The following is a 17,779-nucleotide window of genomic DNA, read 5'->3' as shown; positions in this document are numbered from 1 at the left end:
GTGACCTTCCATCACAAGACAGAGACAGGCATAGACACACACACACACACACATACACGGCCTATACATTCACATGGAGGATTCAGTCCTGTTACTCTTTAAGGTCACCTGACTGACACTTCAGCATATTCAGTAGAGCCTCATCAAACAATGACACTTCTCAAACACAAACCCATTGGTCCGGTTTTGTGAAACACAAGTACTGGAATTCTGCTGACATTACAGTATGTGAAAAAACAAGTTTTCATTAGAGGTCTTGTGACCATCATCTCTTATCAATATGCAATACATGTGAATTCCTTTCAAGAAAACTGTTTCAGTTTACACACAATAGGTTTGTGTTTATTTTTCTGGATTCCGTTTTTCTCAAATTTCTGAAATCACTCTTTCAGGTCACATAATCCTCATCACGCTGCACAAATGAAACACACACATATTGTAAATCCAAATCTGTGTTCGGATTTACGATGCAAGTGGGTGGGGGATACATCACCACAAGTTGTGGAAAATCATCTAAACTGCCTAAATTTCCATTTTTACATTATTTCTTACTGTCATTTGTATGCTTTATACACTATATGTATGAGCTTATCTTAATACATGCCGAGTTCCCCTCAAAAATGAAATAAGCATTTTTAGTATTTAACGGGAGGAGGCCCAGATGAAAATAAAGTTAGTTTAAAAATACAAAATGAGGAAAACCACTGACGTGTTATAACAGCCTATTGCACCCATGCTGCACAATAAATAAATGAAATGAAAAGTGAGGCTGAGCATGCAGTGGGCTGCTAAAGCTCCCACAGCTGTCGGCTACTGTCAAGTCTCAAGAGCATTTCAAAACACTTCAACGCTTCAATATCGGAGCATGAGGTAAAAGCAGCCGTGGAGTATCGGTCAGGATTTATCCTGCACTGCACAACACACATGTTGAATTATTAAACATACGAGGTGTGACCTTGCCATGTGTCAGAATATCACATTCATCTGTGCTTTTCTTTGCCTTTATTTGTTTACATCATCTACCAGCACTTCCTTTTTGCCCTGTAACTATGGATACACAGACAAGCAATCACCTTGATGACTGTAGATAGATACTGAATAAAAAGTCTAGATTTTATTAGGCAAGTAATGAGGTTTTTTTTTAAATATGATTTTTAAGCAGATTTATGAATGTTTACACCTCTAAATCCACTTGTAACATCTAAATTGAGACAACAAAACTGAAACTGGAAGCTGTAGTCAACGTGGACCTCCATGAAAAGCTCTTCAGGTGATTACAGACAAGGGGATTTATCATTGCTCCGCTAATCAGAATCACATTGGGATGGCGGTGTGTCTTAATCCATGGTCTCTATGCTCAGATGCGCAATTCCTGTCTTTCAAGGAAGTGTCTCTGCCCCAAAATGCTAATTTAAACAATCCACACTGTCCTCTGTTTCCTCTCAGTGACCCTTTTCCCACTCTGTTGGAGGTATTGGACTTCATGCGTTGAGTTTACCCACACTCATCATCTGTGGTACACTTACCATGTTGACAGCATCCTGGTCAAAGGGGTTCCACTCCACGTTCTCAGGGTAGCGTGCCAGAACTTTGGACTTGAACGTCCTTTTCAGAGGGCTCTGCTCAAAGTTTTCACCTGGACAGAAGACAAGACGACACAGAAAATGCAACAAACGCAGCCGTAAACACGAGAGCAGACGTATGAAGCTTTAAACGTGCATTTGGCAGACACTGGCGGGAAACTGGTATAGTCTTATCAAGTATGTGTATGTTTCTGTTTGTTGTGCAGCTGAATGTTTCTTGTGCAAGACAAAAAAAAAAAATCTATGACAGAAATCTGAATGAGTGGCGACGCTGACTCAGGAACAGAAAAAAGCAGCACTCAGAGGGTGACTTCATGTAGAGTGTGTGGCAGCCTGGATGGAGCTTTTCACTGACAGCCAATCTGACTGCATGCATGAGATTCCTCTTTGTCAGCAGCTGGACTCTGTACACCCCGTTCCCCATATCCACACACACACACACAACTCTAATAAGCCTAAAGTGTATGTCTGTTTCAGTCCTTGCCTCCCTTGTGTAAAACCAGAGATCCAACCAGAGAGCAACTACACATATTTAGCCTCATCATTTCAGCTCTAACACCGGGATCAAATACTAGATTCTGCTGTGAAACACTACATGGGCGAAAATGAAGAAATGTCCTGCCTAAAGCTCATTTTTGTTCATGGTGCTCCATGTCTGCTGACATCACATGCTACATAAACAACTGTGACCTTAAATCAAAGTGACCTGATGATGGCTCCAAATGAGAAGTCAACTGTAATCACCAAGATGACAACTAGAGCCATCATTACTGAATTTGAGGGTACACCTGCACACATGCATGCACAGTGTTCCGCTTGTATGTCTGGGCTTTCAATGAAATGAAATACACATAGTTGGGCTTCAGTGTTATGGGCTTCCAAAAGTATACTGCATGTGTGTTCTTTGGCGTCCCTCCAGGTGGTGGGGTCTTAGGTGACCGCCTCACTTGCCTACGCCTAAATGGTCTTGTCATCTTGCATCTACTGAGATTTCACTGTGTGTGTGTGTGTGTGAGAGAGAGAGAGATAGTTGTCAGAGCAGTTGTCACAGCAGCAGAGCAGATACAAACTGTATCTAATGCAGGACAACAGTCGTCCACCAGAGGTGTTTTGATGATCTTCTTTCTGATTACATCTTATCTCTTCCAGCACAACTGCCTCCCTCACAGGACTCAAAATTTTCTCCACTACATTCTATTTGTGAAACACTCAAAATACAGTCACACTATCAATATCACTCAGGCAGGAGGAAATCATACAGGGGAACTCAGGGAGAAACGCAAACAACACAAATGTTAAGGTAAATGAAGGTATACAGTACACAGTATTATGGTACCATTGGCAGTGGGATTAAAAAGGTATAAAAGGGCTCTCATTGGAATCTTTCTTTCTTTGTGTTTGATTTTTTTTTTTGTCTCTTTTTCAGGTCTGTAGTTTCCGTGAAAGAACCATGTAATCAATCACAGGGAAAATTAGGTTTTTCTTGAACAAATCCTTCAGTGCTGTCAGCACCACAAAAAGCAAAACTGTAAAAAAAAGAAAAAAAAAACAAAAAGGAAAGTAGGAAGTGACTCGCAGGTCTTCATTTCCCAGTCACAGTATTCTCATCAGCGTACGGAGCTGCCTGAGGTATTAAACTTGAATTATGGCCTCGCAGTTATATGAATACTTCTACAAAGGAGTACACAGGACCTAAAGGGTCACCTAAAGCTCAAAATCATCAAAACCAATGAGCTTGTGGTTGAATGGTTCAAACAATTCAATGGTTGTTACTGCAATTCAATGGTTGTTACTGCAAAGAATATAAAAATTCAGCACAGCACATCTATACAATCAGAACAGTTTTGAGTTCCATTTCAGTATCTGAACAAGTGTGAAATACGGACACAATCTCCCCTTTGGTTTTTGAGATATGGTGTTGAATAACGACCTGTTAAGCACCTTTTGTGAGATCACAGTGACCTTTGATGACCAAATTCTAACCAGTTCACCTTTGAGTCCATGTGAATGTTTGTGGCAGATGTTATGAAACTATCTCCAACCGTTCCTGAGATACGGTGTTCAACACTGCGACGGATGGACGACAGAATTCATTTGAAATGAACCAATACAGTGACTTACATCTCGAGTGGGACAATTAGAAGTATCGCAAAGATACATAAAATGCAAGCTCAACAGAACGAACACTGTCTGAGTTTTTCGCTGGTGAACTGCTGACGCTGCTCTGATACTGGGGTCAGATCTGCAGCTCTGTAATGATTCTCTGTGGGATATTAACTCTCACCACCTATCCACGCACCATTTCATTTCCTTTCAGCGACCAGATCTCCAACAGTCAGCTACAGGGTGGGGACAAACCGACATTGATTTCAGATAAGTGAATAGAATCTGTAACTGGAAGTGCTGGTGTATTGACTCTAGACAGTTTGGGCCTTTTTATGATTAAAGCGAGGTCAGAGGGTCATTGAAAAGGAGCGCAGGAATAAAAGAGAAGGGGCAGACTGATCGTTTTGTACGTTTAAAGATTGATCATTTCGGGGTGGGCCAGATGGCTAACACAAATGCAAATGGGATAAAAAAAACAAAACAAAAAGAAAACCAACCAAACAAACAAAGAAACTCTTTCCATGTGAGCAGGCTTTCTCCCACCGGGTCTGGGGGCTGTTCAAGGTGTGTCCCAAGGGCTTGGGGGAGGCCAAGATAGGCAAACTGACTCTGACTCACGCAGCATAATTGAAAATATTAGTAAAGATTGAAAAAAGAAGACAAGGAAGACAGGATACACAAAGATAATATTATAAAATGGCAGATTGGAAATGACTGTGGATAAGTGCTGATTTACCTTTTATTATCAATAAATCTGGTGATTATTTTCTTAACTAATTAATTTACCCTTTCATCTACATTAAATATGTCAAACTTCAAATCCTCACATTTTAACAAGCTGGAACCAGTGAATGTTGAGTATTTTTGCTATCCACCGTTTTCCTTTTTCATATTCAAAGATGCCAACAAAGACACAAAGGAGTTGCCCTCTGGGATTCTGTGAGGCTAAATGCAAGGTGCAAAGTGAGAAAGGAGGGCAGGAAGAGTGAAAAGGCATCATGGGATTGACAGACTGATTGATGTGTTAAATTGCAAAAGAACAACAAAAAAAACCCCAAAAATAAGTAGTCGGGCATTTTTCTATATATTTTATACATTTTTATTATTGTCAGCAAATCAACAAAGAGATGAAAATCATCTAGTTAATCCATCTCTCATACTGACTGGCTTCCCCGCGGCTCTCGTAGGTGTTTCATTAAAAAAAAAAAAAAAAAAGAAAAATCTCAGTAATTTACAAAGCCACCTTGTCTTTTTTTTAACAAATGTTACTCAAACAGGAAGAAATAGCGCATTTGTTGGGGACTATTTTCAGCAGGGGAATTTATCCACATTTGGTGCTCTACTGTGTGTTTGTGACAGCAGGAGGGGTGTGCATGAGATTGAGTCAAAATAAACTACAGCGTGTGTGTGTTCATGTTAGCGAATGGACGTCGGTGTCAAACGTTACGGCCCATTGATGTGTTAGTAATAGTTTTAGGTCAACAATGGAGCTCTATGGCACAGAGGAAAAATATATATCAAGCTTTGGATAAACTCACACTTAAGGGCGTACATTTACTGTTGACAGAGGGTGACATTTAAGGAAAAAAAAACAAAGAGAGTGAGAGTGAGAATAACAGAGAGAGAGAGAGAGAGAGAGAGATCCAAATACACTCAATTGCACTACTTGACTGTGTACTCCAGCAGGATATCCATGGCTTTGTGTCCTCCAGGCATAAGTGTAGAAGTAGAGTGAACTCCTTAACCATGACAAACAGAAGGTGAAAGGGAAAGAATGAAGTGAAGGGAAGAACACATAAATAAAAGAGAGGAAGCTTGCTTTGTTTCTTCTTCTACTATTAACTCCCAAAACTCCAGGCTGGAAGCAGACAGACATAAAACACAAAAAATAATCTGGAGGAAGGGAAACAGGATGACTGATTTTTTTTTTTCCTCATCAAGGTTCGGATATACGTGAAGATAAAAATAGTCATCAACAATCAGGGAGGACAAGGGAGACTGATTTGGATAACAAGCTCAGAGAAAGTTGACCCAAATACTGTACAAGGAAGAAAGGAAGAGTGTGTGAGAGAGAGAGAGAGAGAGAGAGAGAGAGAGAGAGAGAGAGAGAGAGGCTAAGGGGATGAAATGGATTGAAGGTTTTAATCCAGGTGGTGGTGGCGGTTGTCAGCCTTACACAAACATAGTGAAGTCTCTATGGGGAATAAAAATGGGGTTTTCATTCCATGAAAGAATGGATAGCAGGTTTACTCCAACTTTACTTTGGTTCTATAAACTATAAAAGGAGCACCTTTTAAAATTTGGCCAGAATTCAAAGATGGCTCCAAAAATATACAGGACAGGACAAGTAGTAGCAGTAACTGCCAACTGCTGCTCACTACACTATCTGCTGTAGTTATCGCCGGCTGTAGCTCTACTGTTAGAGGTGGAGCTATAGAATCTACAGCTGACTCAAGTGTATCTGCATCACGACTACAGATCACGGGACAAGTGACGGTAAGCAAAGGGGCTCAGCTCAACCGGGCAGCCTGAACATGACCAGACACCAGACTGGGATCGGACACAGCCTCCAAGACCCGGGAGAGGCCAGTTTGGGTACACAGTAAGGAGGTGATTTACAGCATCTCTGATGAGGACTATGACTATTAGAGGAAACCAACAGATAAAAAGGAACAGGGTATGCTCGGTATCCTGATGTGATGTTGCACTTGGGCTGCAAGCAATATTTTTAATGTATTCACTGACTGTCTTGATTGTATTTGAAAATATGGATTCAATAAGGGATTTGAAGGGTCCCAATCTGACAAGCAGACTTAACACAGTTTTTATTTAGTTTTTTTATTTTTTATTTTTCAGAGAGCTTTTCAGTTATTTGCAGGAGGGGTTAAGAGCACAACTCTAAAAACATTCAGCTGTATATTACCAAACAACATGAGCTGCAGCTCAGGTCTTAGAAGTTGAGCTCCCTACTAGGAGGGTTCCTAGACAAAAATGGGCCTAATGCCTTTAGACACAAAAAGTGTGAAAAATATGGGAGGTGATTATGTGAAAATCCCATTTCTTTTCCCCAGTCAAATCACTTTGGAACTGCGAATCTATACTGGGGAAGATTAGATCACAAAGCTTACAAAGATTAAGAAAGCAGCTGACTGATGAACAGCAGGCATGCACACATGCAGTACGAGGTGTAGCATTCTATTATGAATGAGGGGAACAGTTGATGGTGTTTTACCTCTGGCTGCAGTATCAGGATCCCTGCCTTGGCGGTCTGCTTCTAGCCACTGGTACAAAGCTACAGACGAGCCACATGCAGAAAAACATGGAGCAAAACACAAAGAAAAAAGGGGCAATGTCAAAACAAATGCGCACAGAAAAGCAAATTAATCGATGTATGAGAATGAGTGAAGCATGAATAATACATACACTGTCAATATCACAATACAGCATAGTATTGAAGACATGACACACATGGGCTTGAAAAGAGGCATTACTGTAGCATTCTGAAACGGCACTTTTTACTTTTCATCGACAGCCAGTGCTTTAAGTCTTCTTCTTCTTATTATTATTATTATTATATTATAGCCTAATAATTAGGCAAACACACATTCAGACAAATGCAATATACTGTATTAGACACATATTGTGTTGTCATGGTCTGCAAAGTGTCACTCATTAAGACTTTTTAATGACTATTTTTTCACCTTTAAGGCGGTAAAAAGTGCCATTACAGAGGTGCAATACTCAGTGAAAATGTTTAGATGCATGTCAGGGTCTGCCTTGAATGATCGTGCTGTGAGTGAAGTAGTGGGCTGTGGTTTAATGTTAGTGAGCAAACTCTTGAGTCAAACCAAGCAGCAGCATTTGCACAGTGACAAACATCTTCAGGAGCAGCAAACCACTCATGTCACATTTTTACAGCAGTGAAACTCTGAAGCAGAGACCACAGAGGCAACATGGGTATCTTAGTTTAACCTCTTAAATCCCATTGGCCCACAGTCAATATCATCCGGTACTGTGCAGTCAAATTTTTTTCAAATCCACAGAATTTCATTTCAAAAACTCTAGAACTCATGGTTTCCAAAAATACTTCATATGTCAGGCTGAGGAAAAATAATGGCAAATGATGCATAAGACATTTGAAATATTTTAAAGGAGTGGTCTTGAATTTGAGCAGCATAGACGATAGCAGTGTAGCAGATCATCGCTGAATAATTTGAACAAGCAGATAAACAGACAGTGGAATAAAATAAACACAAAACTCAAAGGAGGAGAAGCAGGGTGCACCACGGCCAGAATATTGTCTGCAGTGCTGGCCAGTACAGGACTAACTGCCATGTCTCAATCCAAAATGTTTAGCAAGGTCATTTCTAATGCTGTAAAAAAAAATAATAAAATGCAACATGGTGAAATGATGTGTATATGTGTGTGGATTTCAAGGTCATTACAGTGACACAAATCTGAATTCCTGAAATAGACCGAAGGATGCAGAAGTTGCTCTCTTACACACGTACACAAATACAAGACAGGAGCAGCACTACATACTGCTGATATATATTTACGACTCACACACACACACACACACACACACAGAGAGTCTTGTTTCCATTTTCCACTTTTGAGGACATTACACAGACTTACAGTCACAGAAAAAATTATTAGACCACCCTTGTTTTCTTCAATTTATTGTTCATTTTAATGCTCGGTACCACTAACGTTACATTTGTTTGGACAAATATAGTGATAACAACAAAAATAACTCATAAGAGTTTAATTTAAGGGCTGTTATCTAGCCATTTTCCATGGTTTTCTTGATAATAACCAAAATAGCTGTGGCATTGTACTGCCAAAACAGTGCTTTTACGCATTCCATATTTTCTTTTCTGTCTGTTAGTCACATGATACACACAGGAATTAGTACTTGTTTGCATAACCATTGTTTGTGATGACTGCAGCCATGTGTCTTGGCATGCTCTCAGCTGCATTTTTTGTCGTGTTCATTCTTCAGGTAATATACCTTTAGTGGTACCAGGCATTAAAATGAACATGAAAGTGAAAAAATCAAGGGTAGTCTAATCATTTTTTTCCATGACTGTAAATGAAAACAAGGAACAAAAAAATTAAAATCAAAATAATTTAAGATAGCTAATATCGTTTAATAGACGTCTGCAAGCTTTTTGGCTGGGTTAATGTTAAACATCAGCAACATCACATCAACGCTAACGTTTAACAACGTTTAACGCTAAGGCTAAATGCTCACCAGTAAAATTGCTACAGATCCTACTCTGGATCTGCTAAAAACACAAGTTTTGTATCAGTTAAGAAAAGACTGGATTACTACTTGCACATGTAATACTCATATGCACAGATCATTTTCATGTGTGTTGTTGCTGAGAACCATGCATGTGACACCAAAAATATTCAAGTCCCCAACAATACATATGCTGCTGAGTCACTTTGTTTTTTGGGGCAAGCAAACTATATGCTCAGGCAAATGGAATGTGATGTCTAATGTAATGCTAACTGTATGATCTTATGAGAAAAACACCACTCACTCTGGCTAACTTTGGGGTCAGCACCGTCACATATGACATGATGTGATATTAAACAATCTGTGGAATGTTGCATGTGAAAGACTTAGCTGTTCCAACAAGAGCAGCAACATATGATGGTGAATTTGTGTTGAATGTTCATTCATTCATTTTCAATACCGCTTATCCGTCAGGGTTGCGGGGAACTGGGGCCTATCCCATCTGTCTACAGGCGAGAGGCGGAATACACCCTGGACTGGTCACCAGTCGATCGCAGGGCTGACAAGAACATACGACCACACACTCACACCTAGGGTGTGATGTCAAGTAGCCAATTAACCTAATTTGCAGGTCTTTGGGATTGTGGGAGGAAGCCGGAGAACCCTGAGAAAACCCACGCAGGCACAGGGAGAACATGCAAACTCCACACAGCAGGGCCCAGACCAGGACTGGAACCTGGAACCCTCCTGGCACCACCATGCCGCCCTTGTTGAATGTTGTTGTTGAATGTAAAAAAATGAAAAAAGTTCATCCCATTTAAAATTTAGGGCATAGTTTTACTTGCTTATCTGGTTGCCATGAGTGACCTGAGCAACCTTACAGTTCTGGTTGCCAGGGGTAACCAGATAGGCAAGTAACCAATCAGATTGCTCTTCTTTTGTTTTTCTTTAAAAAGGCTTTGATGTATCCCTGGAATGCAGCTGGGATGAAAGCCACTTTCTAAGGCTTTATTGCATCATCAGAAAACTTTATAAATGAGGCTAAAGTCTTCTTAGAGTATTTTATCACTATTTTAGTGATAAGACAGATAGAAGACATGAACAGCCAGGAGAACGACCAGTTGTCCAGCCAAGCTGGCACCAGCCAGGAGACCAGCGGAACATCTCACCCAGACTTTGACTTTCTGAAAGAACTTCCTGAGGATCTGGATCCGGAACTACAGGACCTCATCAGAGACCGCATCACAGAGTTCAAGGCAAAGAGAGCGATAAAACTCCTGTTAGAGAGGAAACTTGAAAAACAGAAAAAGATTTACAAAGCTATGTTGACATCACAGCAGAATCAGAGAGAGAATTTGCTTATAGTGAAAAACAGACTTTTAAAGAGAAAAAAGTTTGAACAACAGCTTCAGGAGAAAGAAGAGATAATAAATCAGAAGTTGAATGAGATCAGTGAGATGCGTCACAGCACAGAACTACAAATAGATCACACAAAAAGTTGCTATGCTGAACTGCTTCAGATGAACGAGTCAGATAAGAAAGAAATTGCAGAGCTCCAAGCTGAATTTGACCGCCTTAAAGAACATGTCAAGGATGGTGAGATAATTAGGGCCAAATTACAGGAAATGAAAAAAAAGAAGAAATCCTTGACTGATACCTTGGAAAATTTGAAATCTGAAGTGCTTGTCAAACATAACAAGATTGCAGAGGATCTAATTAACATGTTGAAAAAGAGAGCTTTGGAGCTTGAAGAAGAACTAAGACGGCCAGCAACAGAGACATCTCTGGAGCCTCAATGGGACAGACCTGATCCGGTTGAGGCAGAGACACCACTGGAGCCTCAATGGGACAGACCTGATCCAGTTGAGGCAGAGACACCACTGGAGCCTCAACCGGACAGGCCTGATCCAGTTGAGGCAGAGACACCACTGGAGCCTCAACCGGACAGGCCTGATCAGAAGCCTGAGACATGCCAGCCAACGAAACGACGGAGAACATTGCGGAAAAGATTGACTTATCTGCTCAGAGAGTAAACAGGTAAGTGAATTCACTTTTATTAATGTGCCAAATTGCGGGGCTGACAGAGTGTGATGGATAAATGCAATGAGCAGCACGGTGGCACATGAAGGTTCTAGGCTGGAGCCCACCGGCCCGCTAGGAAACTTCTGTGCGGAGTCTGAATGTTCTCCCTGTTTGACATAGGGTTCACTCCGGGTGCTCCGGCTTCTTCCCACAATCTAAAGACATAAAAAGTAATTGGCCACTCTAAATTGTCCCTAGAACTGAATGTGAATGGGCTGCTGGAAAGTTTCGTGCAGAGTCTGAATGTTCTCCCTGTCCGAGATAGGGTTCACTCCGGGTGCTCCGGCTTCTTCCCACAATCTAAAGACCTAAAAAGTAATTGGCCACTCTAAATTGTCCCTAGAACTGAATGTGAATGGGCCGCCGGAAACTATGCGCGGCCTCTGGGTGACTTCCTGTTGCGGTAAGTGTCCTACGTCATTTCCTGTTGTTGTGTTACTGGTGTTACGAGCAGCTCCGTCTGCGCTTTAATTTAATATCGCTTAAGTTATTACTATTCACTATTGCTAGTAATTTCACATTGTTACTTTGAACGCCTGTTCAAGTTAAAGCAAGTTAAAGCTGTGCAAGTTGTGCAAGTTAAAGCAAAATGCGCAAAAACTTGAAAGGAAAAGGCGTTCCTCCAAACTTATTGAATCTCGCTCAATCTGGCAAGACAGTCTTAGATTATATAGGAAGGCCCTACGGACTGCCAGAGCAGCCTATTACTTGAAATTAATTGAAGATAACAGCATAAAATTGAACAAGAATTTTAAGAAAACAACGGTGTTCTAATAATTTTTCATGACTGTACATTAATTTCCTGGAGGCTTAACCACCACCTAAACATAACAATAACCATTACTTACCTAACCCTAACTCTAACCCCAACCTGATATTTAATGATTTACATTGTGAGGACTTGCATTTTGTCACCATAAGTAAGTTGGGTCCTCACAATGTGACTGTGTGAACAGATTTCTGTCTCCACAACTGCTTTAAAAAAAACATTTATGAAGTCTGCTACCTCTGCGGGTCTCTCCCATCATTCTGTCTTGAATTTAGAGATAGGACACTTTCCTCCTCTGTTGCTGTATTGTTGTGTTTGTTTCCCCCAATAGAACTTTGCTTTGTAAAAAGGTCCAATTTCCAGCAACTGATATCGCTGAAAAACTAAAAAATGTGTGCATCCCCTTAAAGTTCAACACTGTCTAACAGACCGTCACTGAAATAAATGCTTGGTTCAAATTTATCCTGTGAGATAAACAATCAAAAATTATTTCAATGAGCGCAAAAGAGTTAATACAGATTTTTCACATCTTCTGGTTACATGATGCTGCAGGTTTGTGCACCACTGTACTAATGAATAAAGGAGAAGCACTTGGCTGGAACATGAATAAGGACTCATATGAAATGTGAAAATACTGAAATGTGCAGACTTAAATCCAATTACCCATCACGGTGAAACTCAGTCAGTTTGCTAATTTTTCTCCATTTCATGTTCTAAGTGACTGACACAAGCAAATCCTATAATCCTTGTCCATCCAATGTCCATCTCTGCTTACCGTTTGTAATCTATTACTGAATTTCTGATAATGTACTTGATCCCATGTCCTTGAATGCACCGCAAAGCAGTATTTTGAAAATGGTCCATGCTTGGTACTCCACCAGGTCAGGAACCCGTAGGTGCAATATGGTTACCCTGTACCAAATGATAACATTAAATAATAATAATAATAATAATCAATGAATCAATTAATTAATTATTTAAAAATTTCTTGATAATGTACTACAACATAATCCACTGCCATCCACTGGCTCTTTAAGTAATTCTGGTAGCATCCAGGACATACAACTCATTCTACCCTCAGATGCAGAAAGGTAAATGATGGAGCTGCTCGCACAGAAAGATTCTATCAGTTCCATCATTCTGCAAAAAAGAGCTTATTTTTTTCTTTATCACATGCTGACACTGCAACATCTGAACTGAAACCCTCACCAGTCATTCTGTGAAATGAGATGTCACTCAAATTGTGGATAAGTCAGAAGTGAGGGAAACAGTCAGCTGCTGTGTGAGAGGAAAACCACACACAGAGTTGTCGCCATTATCTGCTTCTTCCATCACTGCACTGCTGCCTGTTTGTCTGCCCAGCTCTGTTCACTCTTATCTGACCAATCTTACACTTCAGATGAAATCACCATAGACATAGACACACGCGCACACACACACACACACACACACACACACACACACACACACACACACAGTGGGAAAAATGTACAGTTTGGACACACTTTGGATCAGGTAACCAATCATCCTACTTCAAATGAGGTCTCGAACACACACTCAACATCCATAGATTCTTGCATGTTCAATAAAGCAGTTTTGAGTCATTATAATGATTAGTATTGGCATGAAATCGATAAGACGCAGCATTAAGCTGATTAAGTATTGGTCTGATGCTCCAAGAACAGCGTACTTAAGGTGATGAATTGGTGTTTGAATGTGGTTCTGATATTCTAAAGTTCTAAAATAACTGCATGACACCGAATTAAAGCAGTTTCAAGAGACAACTGCCACCAAAAACACATCCGGCTTAGCCACATCTTCATTTTCTGTGGAGTTTTACGTCATCCAAGTTCTGAATTACTTCTGCTTGCTACACTGTCCTATGCCACATGTATGTATGTATGTACAAAATTAAAAGAGAACCAGTAAATATCTGCCTTCCTTCTGAAGGGCACAGAAGCTGCATCAGCTCGCTGTACAGCAAACAAAAGCAATTACATCAGGTGAGTCAGTATCATTCCCAAAGCCCCCACCCCCCCGGGACTCTGTATTGATGCAGAGGACTGGCCATGTTCAGCCAGCTTCATATTCACAATAATGCACTCATTATCGTCCTCAGTCTGCACTATGATTTAACTCTCAGGGTACCCAATTTAAGAGGTCTTTTTGCATTATGGAGGAGTCTCTTCCACCGGGTGGTCTGTATCTTTACCTTTTTGGCTTTATCTCTGTTTCTTTTGAAGTGTTGTTACAGCTCGAACTGCACAAAAGTAACAATCATGGCAATCTTAACTAAACTGCAAAACATTACTCACCAATAAATCTTTTGTGAGTCTGTTTTACTTGAATTTTGTGATCTCAGTTTTCCGTGCATGTTGCTGTCCTTGCTGTCCAACCAGGATTACTTTTGATGGAGGATGCAACCTTAGCTTTTTTGCTGGTAATCAAACCAAGAAACCACACACACACCATGTACCTTCAGAATGCAGAAAAAGCCCGTTTCAATTCCACAGCCCGGTCTTGGTCCTTCTATGTGGAGTTTGCATGTTCTCCCTGTGCCTGAGTGGGTTTTCGCCGGGTATTCCAGCTTCCTCCCACAATCCCAAAAACATGCACATTAAGGCTACTCTAAATTGTGTGCGTGTGAGAGTGTGTGGCTGTCTGTCCTTGTGAGTCAGCACTGCGATTGACTGGCGACCAGTCCAGGATGTACCCTGCCTCTCGCCCGTAGTCAGCTGGGATAGGCTCCAGCCCCCCTCACAACCAGCGATATAGAAAATGGATGTAATATGTGTGTGTGTGTATATATATATATATATATATATATATATATATATGTGTGTGTGTGTATATATATATATATATATGTATATATATTAACTTGCTCAACAACTGAAATCCAAGCAGGGAGTAAAAACAATCTATTTACTCATTCATCAGCTCCTCTCCTCTCCCCCTCATCAAGGTGTAAATGTCCGGTTGCCATGTGATACCCCAGGACTGTGAAAGCAGCTCCGCCATTAAAAGTGAATGAGAGTGTGTTAAGAGCATAAGGGATGATCGGGCCTCACTGCTGCCTCCAGAATTGAATTGCAAAACTGCAGCCGCGCAACAATTCAGCAACAACAGATCAATGAAGCCTGTGTGTGAGTGTGTGTGTGTGCATGCTCTGTCTCTACCTCCCTCTTTCTGTATTCTCTACACAGTCTCCTTATAAACCATCACCCTTTCAACCACTTGTGACACTGATTAGAGCGTTTAACCAAAAGAGCTTCACACAGGGTTTCTCATTAATATCATAACTTTATAAAACTGGTGTGGATTGTGCACGACAAAGATTGTTTTTCTCTGAAGCCAGCAATGTGTTAACATTGCATAGCTACCTAGCTAATAATAATCGAAACTAACGTACAGCATTATCCACATACATTTTATCAAATCTCCTATCAAGATCGTTTTATCGCCCAGCGCTATGAAAAGCTTATTAAATATGTTTTATAACTATTCAACTGAAACGATTAATCAGTTAATCAACAAGATTAGTGAAAAAATAAAAGAAAAACTGGATAATTATTTAGTACTTTTGCAGTAGTGACTGTCCAATCATAGCAAGCAATTATTCAATAAATAATGGATAGCTTAAACTTTCTTAAGTACAAATTTCTGATTTTTAGTTTTGTGTGCCTATTACATTTGGGGATGTCTTTGGGAGGTGGAGGCTGGGTGGGTGGGTGCATGTAATCTTCTCTCATGCTAAAGTTGAACATTTTGCTGCAAAATGAGATTTCTTCACCCATCCTCCAGTTTCCCCTTTTCTTACGACAATCATCAACATAATGAGGTCACTTCCATCAACACACACACCAACACAAAGCCAGTTCATCTTGTCCCCCCTCGAGTGTCAGGGGTAGGTTATTATATGACACATACTGCATCATTAGAGCCACAAATCACTTAATGCACCTCTAATTACATGCAATAGGCCCCAAGAGAGTGTTCTCAGAATACATTTACACTAGTATGTTAATACGCAAACACACACACACACACACACACACACACACACACACGTGCAGAAAATACAAGAAAGACAGAAGAACATATAATCATACGTTGGCTGCAGACACTGATGCATAATGCATGTGGAGCCTGTTGCCCTGCTAGACCCACTGATCAGATACTCGTATCTAGGAGTGTGAATCTGTGCGATTGTGTGCGTGTGTGTGCGCGTGTAGACTTCACGGTCACTGAGCGTGACTGACTGACAGGCTTTGTTGCCCCCACTTCAATGCCCTACTGTGTATGCGTCCTTTGGAAGCAGAGCGAGCTCAGCAGACAGAAAAGCAAACTGCAATCACCAGCCAACTGAGAGACGACACTGTCAGGATTTCACCTGGAGCACGAAGCTTCAGATGCTGTGCATTCATGGCTTTGAAAGCTGGGCTGTGGTCGTCATCATTTACACTCCCCGGGTTTTGTAAGTCTTGTGTTTGTTCAAACTCATCTGTCTGTGAATATCCTGAATGTCTACTGACATTAAATCATCATCACAGAGTCAGTCGTGCATGAGAGCCACAACACATTCTGGACACAAAGAGCCTGTAGAGAAAACACAATCACTGCAAGAACTGATGTGGAAATAGAAGCGCAAAATATTTTTGGAGGTCCACTGCTGTTGCATTCAGCAGCAGTTCAGAAGAATTTTTCTTCATGGCCAAAACCTCGCTACAAGTGAGCAACAGTTCCCATAACTCTCAACAATTTGGCTTCAACAACACATTCCAACACCCAGTGCTCCACCAGCAGCACCTGCTGCAAAAGGGCAGCCGGCCTGGCCACACACACACACGCACGCACACACACAAAGCATCCAAACAGATTATATGTGCACAAAACACACACTCAATCTTCTTATTCTCTTGAAATGGAGTGAGTGCCCGGCCTGCTGTGCCAGGCTGGGCTGCCAACGCCTGGCACTCACTGGGTGAGAGCAGCACCCATCTGTCACCTTGGCAACAGGTCAATTAAAGATGGGGGATGGCTGTTGTTGGGTGGTGGGGAGACAGAGGTTAACGCCTCCTAATCTTTTAATCATTATGAATTATCCTTAAATGATGAGAATCAGAGCTGGGGTGGGTGTCAGTGTGTGAAAGAGACAGAGAGAGTGTGTGTGTTACAACGGTCTACTGTTCTAGCGCCTTGACTAAGCTGTCTCTATCAGCCCTATTCAGAGCTGTACTGGCCGGCCGCAGGATGCAACTGCGGTGATGTCATTATTTTGTCACGCTGTCAAACACTGCTTTCTTCTTTTGTTCACTTTAAGGTGAAGGAAGGAGGGAGAGAGGGAGGAAGAAGGAACCAGAAGAAAGGAGGAGGCTGGGGCAGGAGGTGTTGAGGGTTGTGGGTTCATTTTCATGTAGGCACATGCTCTGGTCCCTCCCCTGGGTCCTTCCATCATGGGAGGCTTTTATGTCCCTGCTTCATGACTCAGTGTCACCTGACTGTATTAGCAGATTAGCTGCTGCACCTTGTTATGAGCTCTTTTAGAACGAAATGATGAAAAGAGTGCAGATTACCATCACAACACTGAATGAAAACAGTGATGGACCTGATAAAGGAGGGTGTGTTTACTTATGCAGGATGATAGTGCATTGTCACATCCATACTCTCGGGGATTTGGAGGGGAAAATGTGTCCCCACAAGTCCATTTATCCCTGTTAAGCTGCGGTTGCCACAGTGGCATGAGCCCAGCATTCTTTACTCATGACACAACTGTGTCAGCAGACTGAGAAGAGTGAGATACCCACAATGCTATATTTCACACCACTTACACCATTCCACCAAACCAACTAAAAACCAACTGCAACCCAGCGAGAGGTCTACGTTGACATGTGTTCACCAGGTAAATGAATTCAATATCCAGAAAACCAAAGAACATTACATAAGCACTAAAAATACAGATTATTCATCCATTTTCTATACCGCTTATCC

The 17,779-nt window shown here is 41.2% G+C and overlaps 1 protein-coding gene across 4 annotated transcripts in view; it reads right to left on the bottom strand.

The window, feature by feature from the left end:
* dennd5b (DENN/MADD domain containing 5B) overlaps positions 1-17,779 on the bottom strand; it is a 67,327-nt gene that overhangs the window by 31,062 nt on the left and 18,486 nt on the right. For 2 of the 4 annotated variants that reach the window (XM_046378494.1, XM_046378495.1), the window contains exons 2-3: positions 6,922-6,981; positions 1,527-1,636 (exon numbers count right to left, since the gene is read on the bottom strand). In XM_046378494.1, coding sequence (XP_046234450.1) covers positions 1,527-1,636; positions 6,922-6,981 — 170 coding nt within the window. The remainder of the gene's footprint in view (positions 1-1,526; positions 1,637-6,921; positions 6,982-17,779) is intronic. The other 2 variants (XM_046378496.1, XM_046378497.1) reach the window with 1 other exon arrangement.

Source organism: Scatophagus argus, chromosome 22 (assembly GCF_020382885.2).
Source record: "Scatophagus argus isolate fScaArg1 chromosome 22, fScaArg1.pri, whole genome shotgun sequence".
NCBI classification, from domain to species: Eukaryota; Metazoa; Chordata; class Actinopteri; family Scatophagidae; genus Scatophagus; species Scatophagus argus.
This window is presented reverse-complemented; position numbering and strand designations above follow the sequence as displayed.